This window comes from Oryctolagus cuniculus, chromosome 13, assembly GCF_051225735.1.
Source record: "Oryctolagus cuniculus isolate XC-2025 breed Fujian yellow rabbit chromosome 13, ASM5122573v1, whole genome shotgun sequence".
NCBI lineage: Eukaryota > Metazoa > Chordata > Mammalia > Lagomorpha > Leporidae > Oryctolagus > Oryctolagus cuniculus.
Genome location: NC_142879.1, coordinates 78151408 through 78165431, shown reverse-complemented (window position 1 = coordinate 78165431; position 14024 = coordinate 78151408). Strand labels below are relative to the sequence as shown.

General features: G+C 40.3%; 1 protein-coding gene across 3 annotated transcripts in view; it reads right to left on the bottom strand.

Annotated features, from left to right (window-relative positions):
• Positions 1-6019: 6019 nt before the first annotated feature.
• Positions 6020-14024, bottom strand: part of LOC103347327 (splicing factor 45) — a 37139-nt gene continuing 29134 nt past the window's right edge. For all 3 annotated transcript variants that reach the window (XM_070055804.2, XM_051834754.3, XM_089312383.1), the window contains exons 7-12: positions 12907-13048; positions 10605-10768; positions 9134-9207; positions 8547-8645; positions 6736-6808; positions 6020-6591 (exon numbers count right to left, since the gene is read on the bottom strand). In XM_070055804.2, coding sequence (XP_069911905.1) covers positions 6488-6591; positions 6736-6808; positions 8547-8645; positions 9134-9207; positions 10605-10768; positions 12907-13048 — 656 coding nt within the window. In that variant the 3' untranslated portion in view covers positions 6020-6487. The remainder of the gene's footprint in view (positions 6592-6735; positions 6809-8546; positions 8646-9133; positions 9208-10604; positions 10769-12906; positions 13049-14024) is intronic.

Below are 14024 nucleotides of genomic sequence, written 5' to 3'. Positions count from 1 at the left end.
CATCTGGAGAGTGAACCAATGGATGGAAGATCTCTCTATGTAACTCTTTCAAATAAATATTTTAAAAACAAACAAAAACATGGAGAGTCAGGAGTGGAACACAGCTCTCTGAGACACCAAATCCATGCCCTTAACCATGACTTTAAAAAAAAATTACACTGCACCCCATAAAAATGTACAAATATTACATACTAAAACAACCTTTAAAATTTTCGAATACTTAGTACTAAGAGGAATATACTTTAGAAAGAAATCATTGATTTTCTCATATTGTCAATACATGCATTTATATTAAATTCATTCTTGTTCAACAGATTTTAAATGTTTAAACTTTACTACCACTACACACAGCATCATTTACATAATCCAGACTCATAAGGCTCTGGTGTAGGGTTCAGTCACTTCCATATCTTAGTACCTCTGAGGATCAGACAATAAGAGAGAACAAGACTAATCCAGAAATAAATTGACTAACAAAAATTCCAGAAATAGAAATACAATAAAGGGGAGGAAATTATCAAGGAAATAAAGAACAGCTTCCAGAATCAAAGGATATGAAGGATGGATGGAAAGAGTCCATCCTAAACGCACAGAATGAAGACTTTAGACTTCCAACACCTCCCTTAGTTCTCTCCAGTCATAAAGCAACATTCATAAACAAGCTTGCAATTAGTCTTTTATGACACTGTACATGTTACTTTCAGCCAAGCTAATTGTATACCATAATTCTCATTATTATACAACTTAACATTTTCCCTGAATTGAGTCAGAGTATGGAATACCCGAAGTCCCACCTTCCTGTTCTCATCTGCACTGAGGGTTCTCTAGGCCTCTGCACAGTACCAGACCAAGACTTCCTTGATTTATCATCTTGAGAATTACTTTCCTTCTCTCCTACATTGACTTCTGTTTCCTTGAGCCAATGTTATCTTCTTTATTTACTCCCTGAGTTACAGTGGGTTGAGTACTGGATGGAAATTTAGGGACTAGTACAGACCATTCTGACACATCTACCTAGGAAGAAAAGCAGCTTTGTAAAGATGTATGGGTATCTGGCAGAGCTGTTAAGCCACCACTTGGAATGCCCACATTTCATATTGGAGTGCCTGGGTTCAAGTCCTAGCCAAGCTTGATTCCAGCTTCTTGCTAATGTGCACCTTGGGAGGCAGCAGGCATTGGCTCAAGTAGTTGAATCCCTGCAACCCACAGGAGAATGAGTTCTGGGATCCTGGTTTTGGTCTGGCCCAACCCTGGCTGTTGTGGGCATTTGGGAAGTGAACAAGTGAACAAGAGGCACAGATCTGCCTCTGAAATGAATAAATAAAATCTTTAAAAAAGATGTCTTTAGAAAAAGAGGTGGAGTTGAGAAGGAATCCAAGTAAAAAAGTTAACATGTAGTTACCACAGGGGACATAGACTGGAAGACTGCTATTTTTCATGCAAAGGCTTGTGGTGCTAATACATCTAGCTTGAAGAGCCACTTACTAGGCACAAGGTTAACTGCTGGACGAGTGGAGGGCTGAGACAATTCTCCAGAGAGAACATGAGCAAAAATGAATGCCAGGGACTCCCCTGCTGGAACATAAGGTGATGCAGTAAGAACGTGCACAAGAGTGGCCAAGAAGTCTTCAGCTTACCAGCACGAATCTAGACCTGCTGTGGAGATGCAAAGATTTTTATATAAGACAGTAGCCTGAACAGCTAGGGTGTTGTCTTGGCAGACCAGAGGAATGAGAGTGCAACAACAGAGTTCAGCTGGAGCCATGGGTCTATAAAGAGGACGGGAAATAATGGAATCCCATTGGGCTAATACATAAGATGGAAAAGAAATGGGTTGGAATACAAAAGGGAGGAACAGTTCCTAGTTTCTGACTTGGATGCATTAATAGGTAATGCTTCTCTCCAAACTAGAAATTTAGTAGCAGGGGGTTTCAAAGGGAAAAATAATTAAGTTTGGAACACGTGTTTCAACTCAGTGATGGTATCTACCTAGTAGGCAGTTGGTTATAGATTCCAAGTTTCCTAATGAAGACCGGCAAGATCAAGAGCTGTATTGGTCAGAGAGGAAGCTTAAGGTCAGGGTAAACAGCTGGAGAGTGAGGAAGAGTGAGCAATAATAAAGGGAAACACCAGAGGGAACAGTGATCTCTCTCAGTCCTCAAGGAGGCAGTGGCTTAGTGTCAAACACCATAAACAGCTGAGAAGAACAAAGTAACGAGGGTCCATTATATATGGGCCACATTGATCTCCAACTGCAATTAACAGGGCCTAGTGGAAGGAGAGGTCTAATTTGTGATCAAATATACTCTTCACTCCGCGAGTGCAGGCTGAATGCAAGAGCTAATCTGAGCATGGTGGTAGGAAGCCTGGCTATGAAAATAGACATGGGGGAGTAGCAGGTGACCTAAATATTCAAGGGCTTGACCTTTTTTTTTCTTCTCTAAAGAGGGAGAAATTTGAGCATGTTTATTACATGCCAGTACAGGGAGAGTCTGCAAATATGGAAAAGACAAGGGTTTCCATGCAAGCCAGCGACCACACTCGTTCATGTTTACACAACTAATGTCCACAAAAAACCTCCACATGGATGTTTATAGCAGTTTTATTCATAACTGCCACAGCCTAGAAGTAACCACAATGTTCTTCAATAGATGAATGAACAAACTGGTACATCGACACAATAAAGCATTATTCACTGATTAAAAAAAAAAAAACTGAGCTAGCTACCGAGCCACAAAAAGATATGGATGAATTTTAATTAAATGCACCATTACTAGGTGAAAAAAAGCCACTGTAAAAAAACAACAAACTGCATATAGCATGGCTCCAGTAGTATGAGATTCTGGAAAAGTAGTTGCCAGGGATGGAGGTGGGGTGAGAATTGAATACATAGGTAAAGCACAGAGGACTGTTATTTTAAGGGGAGTGAAACTATTCTGTATGATATTGTAATAGTGAACACAGATGTTCAACATGCCAAAACTCTTTAAAAGTTTGCAGTACACCCAAAATAACCTTCATATAGATAAATTAAAAAATCATTTAGGAGGCTGCAGGATCCTGATGCAATGAAGAATGTGACAAACACAAGTAAATATATTACAAACTTAAGGAGAAGATGGTCATCTATGAACCAGATAAAACTGACACTGCTCTTGCCTTGATCTTATACTTCTCATGTTCTGGAACTCAAAGAAATAAATGTTTCTTATTTGTTTTTTTTTTTTTGTTTTGTTTTTTTTAACATATCTTATGGTTTTTTTTTTTTTTTTTTTTTTTTTTGACAGGCAGAGTGGACAGTGAGAGAGAGAGACAGAGAGAAAGGTCTTCCTTTTTGCCGTTGGTTCACCCTCCAATGGCCGCCGCGCTGATCCGATGGCAGGAGCCAGGAGCCAGGTGCTTTTCCTGGTCTCCCATGGGGTGCAGGGCCCAAGCACCTGGGCCATCCTCCACTGCACTCCCTGGCCACAGCAGAGGGCTGGCCTGGAAGAGGGGCAACCGGGACAGAATCCGGCGCCCCGACCGGGACTAGAACCCAGTGTGCCGGTGCCGCTAGGCGGAGGATTAGCCTAGTGAGCCGCGGCGCCGGCCTAATGTTTCTTATTTGTAAGAGACTGAGTTTATGGCGTTTTGCTATAGCAGCTGAAAGAGTTTATGGCAGACAACATATGATTCATTTAATCCTAACAATCCCAAGTAGGCATGATTTGAATTTTCAAGTGAGGTAATTGGGCACACAGTTAAGTGGTAAACTAAGATCTGAACTGTTTCGTCTGGATTCAACACTACAGGTGCCTAAGGAATAACCAGCAGTTCTTAGCATTCTCATTGCCCAGTTAGGAGGAATCTTCAAAAGCTTGAAAAATGTATGATTATAAAAATATTTACACGGATCTCAAAATTATTGCACCAAAATAAATTTATGCTAACTTGTTACAACATATCCAAATACGATATGGTTTGAGGCACTAACATCAGGTTGAACAGAATATCAGAGAATCAAATTTTCTAAAATTTAATAAATATCAAACTTATACTGGAGTTTGGGTGGGGAATGATAAAATCATTGATGCTTTAAAAATATTATGGGGGGGGACAGTGCTGTGGCATAGCCGGTTAAGCTGTCGACTGCAGTGCTGGCATCCCATATGGGCACGGGTTCAAGTCCTGGCTACTCCACTTGGAATCCAGCTCTCTGCTATGGCCTGAGAAAGCAGAAGATGATGGCCCAAGTCCCTTGACCCCTGCACTCGTGTGGGAGACCCAGAAGAAGCTCCTGGCCTTGGATAGGCACAGCTTTGGCCATTGTGGCCACCTGGGGAATGAACCAGTGGATAGAAGACCTCTAACTCTGCCTGTCAAATAAATATTAAACAAACAAACAAAAAAAGTTATGGGGATGGGCTAGCATTGTGGTGCAGAAAGTTAAGCTGCTGCTTGCAACACCAGCATCTCATGTTTGAATCTCAGCTGCTCCACTTCTGATCCAGCTCCCTTCTAATGTTCCTGGGAAAGCAGTGGAATATAACTAAAGTACTTGGGCCCCTGCCACCCACGTGGGAGATCTGGATGGAGTTCCAGGCTCCTGGCTTCAGCCTGGCCCAGCCCTGGCTGTTGCAGCCATTTGGTGAGTGAATTAGCAGACAGAAGATCTCTGCCTCTTCTCTAATTCTGCCTTTCAAATAAATATTAAAAATTCACTGATGGGGCACAAAGAATGACAAATGCCTACCACAGTGAACTCGGCTAGTTATGTGGTAGCTTATATTAAAACTGTTGTGTTGAAATTAATTTGAATTTTAGTTACCACTGAAAATTTCAAATTTCTCAAGGTTCATTTGCAGATGTAGAAGTTGGATCCCTATGCCAGAAACTCATGACATATAATGTACTAAATGACTAAGGTAGATGTGGATAATTTATAAAGTAGTAATTAAAGAGACTGGGCAGAAAGATATACAAATTAAACTATATCATAATAAATGGCATTTAGATACCTGTAAGTTCAAACATGGTCTTTATATTCATCCACCTAACCCCACAGGTAGAACAGGGCAGAGTTTCATGACTGCTTTGAATTCTTATGGTCCTGTTAAACATCCACTTATGCAGTTCTTTGTATCTTATATTCTCTAACTCAACTTACCTTATTTAACAGCACTTTTATCACAGAACTCCAGTCCTAATTTTATTTAAAATAATACCACCAAAGATAAAATGTTATTTCTTTACTTATGTTAAATAAAAACATGAGAAAATCCTTTTGTAAAAAGGGTCAAAATATTCCTGTCTCCAAACCAAGTCCATGGATGCAAACAATGTTGAGCTTTCCCCCCAAGGGTCACAGTGCACGTTCATGTCATAATAATCTACAGAGACAACAGAGGTTCAGGTCCCTCAGTTGCCACTTCAAAGAAAGTCACATGCAATATTTGGGAAAAGCAAGGAACAGATCATAAGCTTGAATATTTTTTGGAAACATCCATTGCTCTGGCAATGAACTTCAGCAATGAATATTTTTTTGTGTTGCCCTGCTAAATTTTTAGCCCCATTTATCAATGCACTTCAGTGGTACAACTTTTCACATTTCCAGAAACCATATTAATTTGCAGTACAATTCTAAAGTAGATGAAAGGGTTGAGTTTTATAAATTTTAAAATTACATATAATAGAATTAACATTGCTGGATTTTGGCCAATAGAAACAAGACCCCATAGAATTGCCATTACCCAAACATAATTGGGTACATATTTTCAACTTAACAGCTAGGTTCTGAATTAATTTGTCATTTCTGATCTACCCTAAAGACTAAGCTTGAATCTCTGAAAACAAGTGATTCATGATTTCTATACCCACACGTTCCATAAATCCACTACAAACCCTACAGTCTGACTTAGCTGAATGACAAATTATTCATCCAAATAGGTCATGGCTGGCTCACTATTCTTAGCTCAGGCTGCAGAGTTTTTTCTATGACTGGAGTCACTGAAAAGAATTTCTCTGTTAGAGAAAGCAGACATTTTCATCTCTGGCAGACTGCCAAGATGCTACTTTATTACAGAATTTATGAACTAGTTTAATAACTTCTAGGCTTTATTAAAAAGGGAAAGGGGAGAAAGAAAAACAAAGGATAATTTAATACAACCCCATGTCCCAAAACTCCCCAGTTTTTTTAGTGCAAGATATGCTGCATCATCAAAGCACTTGAAAATTACCATGAAATTCTAGCAAGAGTAATGAACTCAGAAGTAGTAATAAAAAAGAGGAACAATCAGAGAGGCACACAATTGTTGTTTTTTTAAAAGGATTTTTATGCTATATTAAAAAGCCACAAGATAAAAAAGGGATAAACCAACATATATCTTAGAAGTCCTTCCAAGAGTCTCAGTATCAACAGTCACGAAGGCTTTTACCATTCCTTCTCCTCTGCTCAGTCTGCAGTTAATTTAAGGATCACTGGAGATGACTTGCACTCTAGTTCTTAAAATCAAACCTGCTCTGCCAAATCCAAAACCCTAAATTTATCCAAATTGTAGAAACATGCTTTTACCACACGTCCACCAAAATACCTCCCATTCAGATCAACAACAGCTAAAAGGCAAACAAAAAGACAGGCGGTTAATAAAGGTATCTTGTAAGACATCATGACAGCATTAACTTTAACAGTAACTTCATTTATAAGAGTTAAGGTCACAAATTCAACTTTTGTTTGTTTATTTTAGCTGTACAACCTACCTTTGATTGCTGACTCAACTCTCTCAAATTCTAAAAATATTCGTACTGCTTCATCATCAGGGGCACCAGGAATCTGAAAGAGAAATGACAGTAAGAGTAAAAGGAATCAGGGCTGGTGCCATGGCTCGCTTGGTTAATCCTCTGTGTGCAGCGCTGGCATCCTGTATGAGCGCCGGGTTCTAGTCCCGGCCGCCCTTTTTCCAGCCCAGCTCTCTGCTGTGGCCCGGGAGGGCAGTGGAGGATGGCCCAAGTGCTTGAGCCCCTGCACCCGCACGGGAGACCAGGAAGCACCTGGCTCCTGGCTTCGGATTGGCACAGCGCTGGCTGCTGTGGCCATTTAGGGAGTGAACCGACGGAAGACCTTTCTTTCTGTCTCTCTGTCTATAACTCTACCTGTCACACACACACACACACACACACACACACACACACAAAGAGTAAAAGGAATAATTTGAGATTAGCACTATGACTTTTCTCCTTTACATGATCTGCATCGGAGTAAACATTCTACTCATTAGCATACATGGACAACAGTAGTCCAAAACCAAACAAGTTTAAATTGTCATCAAGGATTATGCCGAATGCCTGTTTTGTAGTTGGGTGCTGGGAACACACAGCTAAGCAAGGTGGTTTTTGACTCTTAGAGGTTCTACACCAACTGATGGACAAGCAAATACTTATGTGGCCTACAAACAGCAATATAGTAAGGAAAAAGGAAGAAATGGGAGCAGAAATTTTAGATTTGTGCTCTCAACACTTTTCACTTTAGATCTCAATTTTGACTGACTAGCTTTCTAAGTCCTCTGTAATATGGCTCTTCCATCTATGTAAACACGTCGCCTCCTAATCCTCACATCCACCCATTCCATCTACATTACTTCCAAGAAGCTTCTTCCCCAATCTGAATTCCCTTCCCTGGTCCTGCCCACAAAACTGACCTAGTCATTTCAAAACTCAGCTCATATCTGCTGACACTGTTCACACAGCCACCTCTATTTTTTGCTGACTTACTTCTCTTTTTCAGCTCCTATACTTAAAGTCAATACAACCAAGTTCAGAAATTGAATGTTCCCTAGCTGTTTTACCTGTGTTTATATTTCTTCAATTGCACAGATCAGAGAGTATATAATGTTTCCTGCATCCCAAATACTCTCAATATAGTACAGAGCATATGAGTCACTACATAAATACTTGCTAAATGACTGAAATCAAAGGCATGATTAAATAGCTAAACTACTCGAGCACACTACAATAGAGGTATTTAATCACTACATTGATCCTCAGTCATAAAATGAAACATTTCTGAGGGCCGGCATTGTAGCACATTGGGTAAAGCTACCACCTGCAAAGCTGGCATCCCATCTGAGTGCCAGTTTGAATCCTGGCTGCTGCACTTCTGATCCAGTTCCCTGCTAATGTGCCTAGGAAAGTAGCAGAAGATAGCCCAAGTGTGTGGGACCCTGGCACCTACTTGGGATGGCTCCTGGCTTCTGGCTTCAGCCTGGCACAGTGATTGCGGCCATTTTGCGGAGTGAACCAGACGATGAAAGATATTTCTGTCTCCTTAATTCTACTTTTCAAATAAATAAATAAACCTAAAAAAAATTTATTTCTTCACCAAATCACATTTGATGTCATTCTTGTTTTTATATTTAAAACTGTCACAATAAGAAAAGTGTTAATTACTGTCTGTTGTCTGTGGCAGTAAGACAATATGTTACTTACAGCAATATCCCCTGTACTTGTAGAAAATGTTTTGTAAACTGCCCATTACAACTTGGGTTATAAGTAGCAAAAGAAAACTCGCTTACTTCAAATATCACACATTTTCCAACTTTGCCATATTTTTCACATTCTTCCTTGGTTTCAACTTCCAAGTCTTCATCTACCTCTCCTGCACCAACCATGTTCTATAAGCAAACAAAATAATTTAAGCTCAGTATAATTTACAAATACATAACAAATAAATGAATTTTATTCATAACAGCAAATGTTTTCAATCTCCAAAGACACAACGAAAAATACTGTCCCTGAAACACTCAAAGGTTGGTATTTCTTAAAACACCAAAACAATACGTTGTTTTTAAAAGTTTTAAGAGCATCTATAAAGCACCAAAATGCATAAACTCAGCTTAAGTCCTAGCAATTTCAAAGTAATCACTCAATGTACTCTCAAACACTGTTTTTAGCAAAGAAACATAAACATTAGTAAAAAGGGAATCTGAAACCAGCCTTAAATAGGGTCTACCCAAAGATATTATTTGCCAAAGTATTATTTTTAGACTTCTTTAACTGTAAATGGTATGGGGGCGGGGTGAAAGCAATGTTGGTCAGGGTCTAGGATGAGGGAACACAAAAATTAAGGCAGGCAGCCAGGTTTTTTTCTTTTGCTTCTTACCCTTAGTAGGACGACTTTAGTGGGACACTTAAGTATTTCAGTCAATGGATTTGAATCCGACTTCTTAGATGCATCTGTGTAAAAACATATTACAGACATGTCACAGAAGTGAGGCCTACTTACAATGACCAATTTAACTTCAAGAGCAATGTTCACTATGTTCTAGAATCATTAATAAGCATCTATATAATTTCTGAGCAAAAAATGTAGCCTTACTTGCAATGAAGGCATTTGTTTTATGTTTGTATAATAATTACTGAAAATTTTTAGCTTCCACTATTACCTGCAACCTGCTCATTTCACTTTCACTTTCTAAAGGGCTGACAACACATATGGGTCACAATGACAGGTGATTGTAAGAACTGGCGAGTAACAGTCCAAAGTCATTAGCCCAGCATAACAAGCAGTTAATTATGGCTGACACAAATTGGCATAACCACTGTTTTTTTGCTATATTCAGGCTGACTTGCTGCTTCCTGAGCTGCACATCAACAGGGCTGCCCGAAAAGTTTCCTTATTTTAAGAAAGGGAACTCAAGGCCGGCGCCGCGGCTCACTAGGCTAATCCTCTGCCTTGCGGCGCCGGCACACCGGGTTCTAGTCCCGGTCGGGGCGCCGGATTCTGTCCCGGTTGCCCCTCTTCCAGGCCAGCCCTCTGCTGTGGCCAGGGAGTGCAGTGGAGGATGGCCCAGGTGCTTGGGCCCTGCACCCCATGGGAGACCAGGAAAAGCACCTGGCTCCTGACTCCTGCCATCGGATCAGCAAGGTGCGCCCGCCGCAGCGCGCCGACCGCGGCGGCCATTGGAGGGTGAACCAACGGCAAAGGAAGACCTTTCTCTCTGTCTCTCTCTCTCACTGTCCACTCTGCCTGTCAAAAAAAAAAAAAAAAAAAAAAAAAAAAAAGAAAGGGAACTCAGCTAAGATGACTTAAAATTAACTCAATTTGCCTGCTTAAAATGCTACTATGCATTTGTCACATTCCTATATGCTCTCAGTGCAGATTGTAAAAATCAAAATAAAATCATCTATCAACAGACTGTAAAACTTTACATCTCACAGAGCAAGCAATCAACCACATCTATAATGAAAGGCTAGAGAAAGGGGGAAAAGGAGAAATGATTCACTGAACAGAAAGATATAACAGATAAAATAACAATAGACTACACATAGCTCTGTCCTTCATGCCACAAAAACATAATTATTTTATCAAGAAAACAAGATTCTTTGCCCAAAGTAGGTATGAAATAACTTTCCTCAGGACTGTTCATTTCCTGCCTAATTCCCATTGTTGTTTTCCTCCCAGAGGATTTCATCTTTCTATTAGCCGTGTTCTGAAAATATAAAGATGAGCCTGAGGCCTCTGCATTTCACAAAACACAAGTAGAAATGCATCATAAATTTAGAATTACCGTATCACAGCCCGCTGGCCTTTCCAGCTGGGCTGAGGGAGCGCCGCCTCTTTGTAGACTTACCCTGAGATTCACCCTTCTCCATCGCGTCACCCACAATTATTTTGCCGCCCCGCTTGCTGGTCTTCTCCACTGACAACGCAGTGCTCAGTCCCTGCTCATGTTTTCCCAGACCCTGGCCTTCCCGGAAGCCGTACTTCTGCATGATCTTATGTGCTACCGTGCCACTAGGAGGAGAACGGAAAATGTTCCTTCACTTGACATCATCAACTATAAGTTGGATTTTATATCACTATGATCTCCTTCTAGAGAAAGAGAGTATAAATTCCACAAGGGCTTCAATGAAATCACAGATAATTAACAGTGAGTCTTTAGAGGGAAACTGGAGATGTTCCAGATATCCTAAGCTAATGACTGCAATCCAGAATATTCTGTAATCTCTAGTTCTTATAGAATCTTCCCAATACCTCTGTGGAAAACACCAGACTTCTTGAGTCCTCCCAGAACTGCAGTTACATAGTTTATGACCGCAGTTTAGTGAAAAGAGCAGCCTGTCAAAAAGTAAGTATCAAATTTCAGACAATAAAGATATAGCACAGAATTCCAATGGAAGACTTTTGAATCAATAAACACTTAGAAATCACCTACTTAACAAACAGGAAACAGAACCAGATGATGACCTTATGGTTGACCAGAAGTAAAGCAAGACATGATATTCAGAAAGTATTTCTGGGGCTGGTGTAATGGGTTAATCTGCTGCCTCCAATGCCGGGATCCCATATGGGTGCCTGTTTGAGTCCCAGCTGCTGCACTTTCCATCCCGCTTCCTGCTAATGGCCTGGGAAAAGCTGTGGAATATGGCCCAAGTGCTTGGGCTCCTGCCACCCACATGAGCAACCTGGATGAGGCTCCTGGCTCCAGCCTGGCCCACCTCTGTTAGGGCCATTTAGAGAGTAAACCAGTAGATGGAAGCTCTCCCCTCCCCCCCCCTTTGTAACCCTTTCCAATAAATAAATCTTGAGAAAAGGAAATTATTTCTGTGGGTATTAATGGCAGAAGTGGAACTAACGAAGCATTTGCTTCTTAGTCCACTGTTTTTACAATAGCATCACAGCTTTCACACTTGAGGCGCCACATGAGTCTCAAGGGCGCCCCCCAGTGACCACTGCTGCTCAAAATGACCCACAAAACCCTGCTTCCACCAGATCTGTTTCCGAATTTCATGTATTTAAGAGTTTTCATTTGAATAAGCTAATCTAGGAGTAAAAAGACTAAAATCTTTTCAATTACACCACATTACATCTTTCTTAAGTTAAAGGTATAATTCCTGTTTAAAAGGGAAGTCAGCAAAATGTCAATTTTTACCATCAAGCAAAAAAAAAAAGCTGAAGTCTCCAGCACATATTCTATGGAAACCCTGTCCAATAAGATTTACAGCAATGATGGAAAAGCTCTAGATCTACACTGTCAAATACGGTCAGCATCAGCTGCATCTGGTTACTGAGAGTACTTGACACTTCACTAGGGTGACAGAGAAACTAGACTTTCACATGCACCTGTGGCCCATAGCTACCATAAAGCGTCATGCAGGATAGGAGACGGACACCAAGAATTAGAAACTCAAAACATTCCTGGTGTGCAGGAACCCCAGACCCAAAAAGGCGTGGCGGCTCAAGTGCCTCACTGGCAGCATTTCTATGAAAGGCAGCATCCTGGCAAGCAACACAGAACAAAGACCTCAGTGTGATGCTGCTTCATTTGATAGTTCTTTCACACAATCAGAGCAGACCAGAAAAACATTCCCTTAACCAAAAAGCACACTAAATACACCAAATCCAGCCAGGTGGGAAAAAGAAATCCACGAGCCCCACTTGAATGTCAACCTTTAAATTGATCTTTGTTTGCTGGCAAACAAATACCGAATTATAGTGAGAATGACTAACAGTTTTTAGACTAAAGGTATAGAAACATGACCTTAAAGCAAATGACCTTTTTATTAGAAGGAAAAAAAGTTACTTACCCTTTGGAGATAACCCAAGTTAACGCTAATTCATATGCTATTTTATTTGTGCAAATGTTATTAAAATTAATATAAATAAATGTAGTTATCAGAAACTTCCTATCCAGAGAAATAATACTCAACATCTAAACCATTCAAAACTTGTTGTGTACAAACCAGTATCACCTTGAGCACAAATCCCTTGAGAAGGGCACTGGGCGACTGAACTCACCAAGTGTCTCCCTGTAGTCCTCAATGTCCCCATTTTCAAACAAGCTGAATCTACGCAAAGGGACTGCCCATACCTCAAACTGTTTCTCAAGGCATTTTTACATTTGCTTAGATAGTAACACTTAAAATCATTACCCCATGTTAGCAAGGAAAGAGTTGCTAGGCCCAGTTGGAGATCTCGGTCTGTCCTGTTCTTCATACACTGGGGGAGGAATGGCAGCTTTGGAAGACTGGGATCGAGGTCTGGAGTCTTCTTCATAAGGAAAATCTCGGGGTACTGGTGGAGAAAAGCAAACCAGCTTCACCAAGACACCATAGACAAAGTTTTGAAATTGCACCTGTATCAATTACTTATCTTGAATTAATTCAAACTACATTTCTGGTTTACCACAAGAAGTGATCAAATCACAAATGTAGAACACTGATTCCTAATTTTAACACCACTTCTACTGTCCGTATCTCATCAAACGTCCTTTTTACACCTTACTGAAATTTCATTCACCTTTTAAAACTGACAATTCTAGCTTGAATTCATAAGATTTTCTGTATGTTTCAAGGAAATAAATATAACTCTCTCCTAACTCTCAGAGTATCTATGGATACTATCTAACCTTTCCATTTTCTTAGTCTTACAGACCACAAAGGTCTTTAATATCAGGGACCACATTTCAACTCTAACTACACTTTAGAACCAATGGAAGCTTTAAAGCTATGCAGATGCTTGGACCCCATTCCTGGAGATTGGTTTCAACTGTAACATATTGTCATATGTTTTTAATAGACAACAGATATATTAAAAATCACCTTCTTTAAATAGTAACATAAATAGTGTGACAGGTATGAGCAGTTTAGAGAAAGCTACATTTTCTTGGGGCAGTTTAGTTATGATCCAGTCCAGAGCAATGGGAAATGATCTAGATGATACAGAAAAGTTCAGTCCCAATCCCCACTGGGAGAAGAAACAGTGTGTGGGCACCATACTTACACAGGCACACACACTCACTCTGAAACAACCTATTGGGAACAAATTAACCAAAGAAAGTACTGCCCTTTGTGGAAGGTCATAAATAAAACAGCTATCAGTTTAAAAAGGTCTAAAAGTAGCAGGGGTGGAAGACAGCAGCAGCTCTGGCTCACCTTCAGCCTTAAGGGTCAGGCTGCTTCCTTCTAAACCCAGGAAACAGTGATCCAACCTATGAATCCCCATAATTAGGTTAACGATTTATAGCAGAATAAAAGGGGAAGAAATGGTT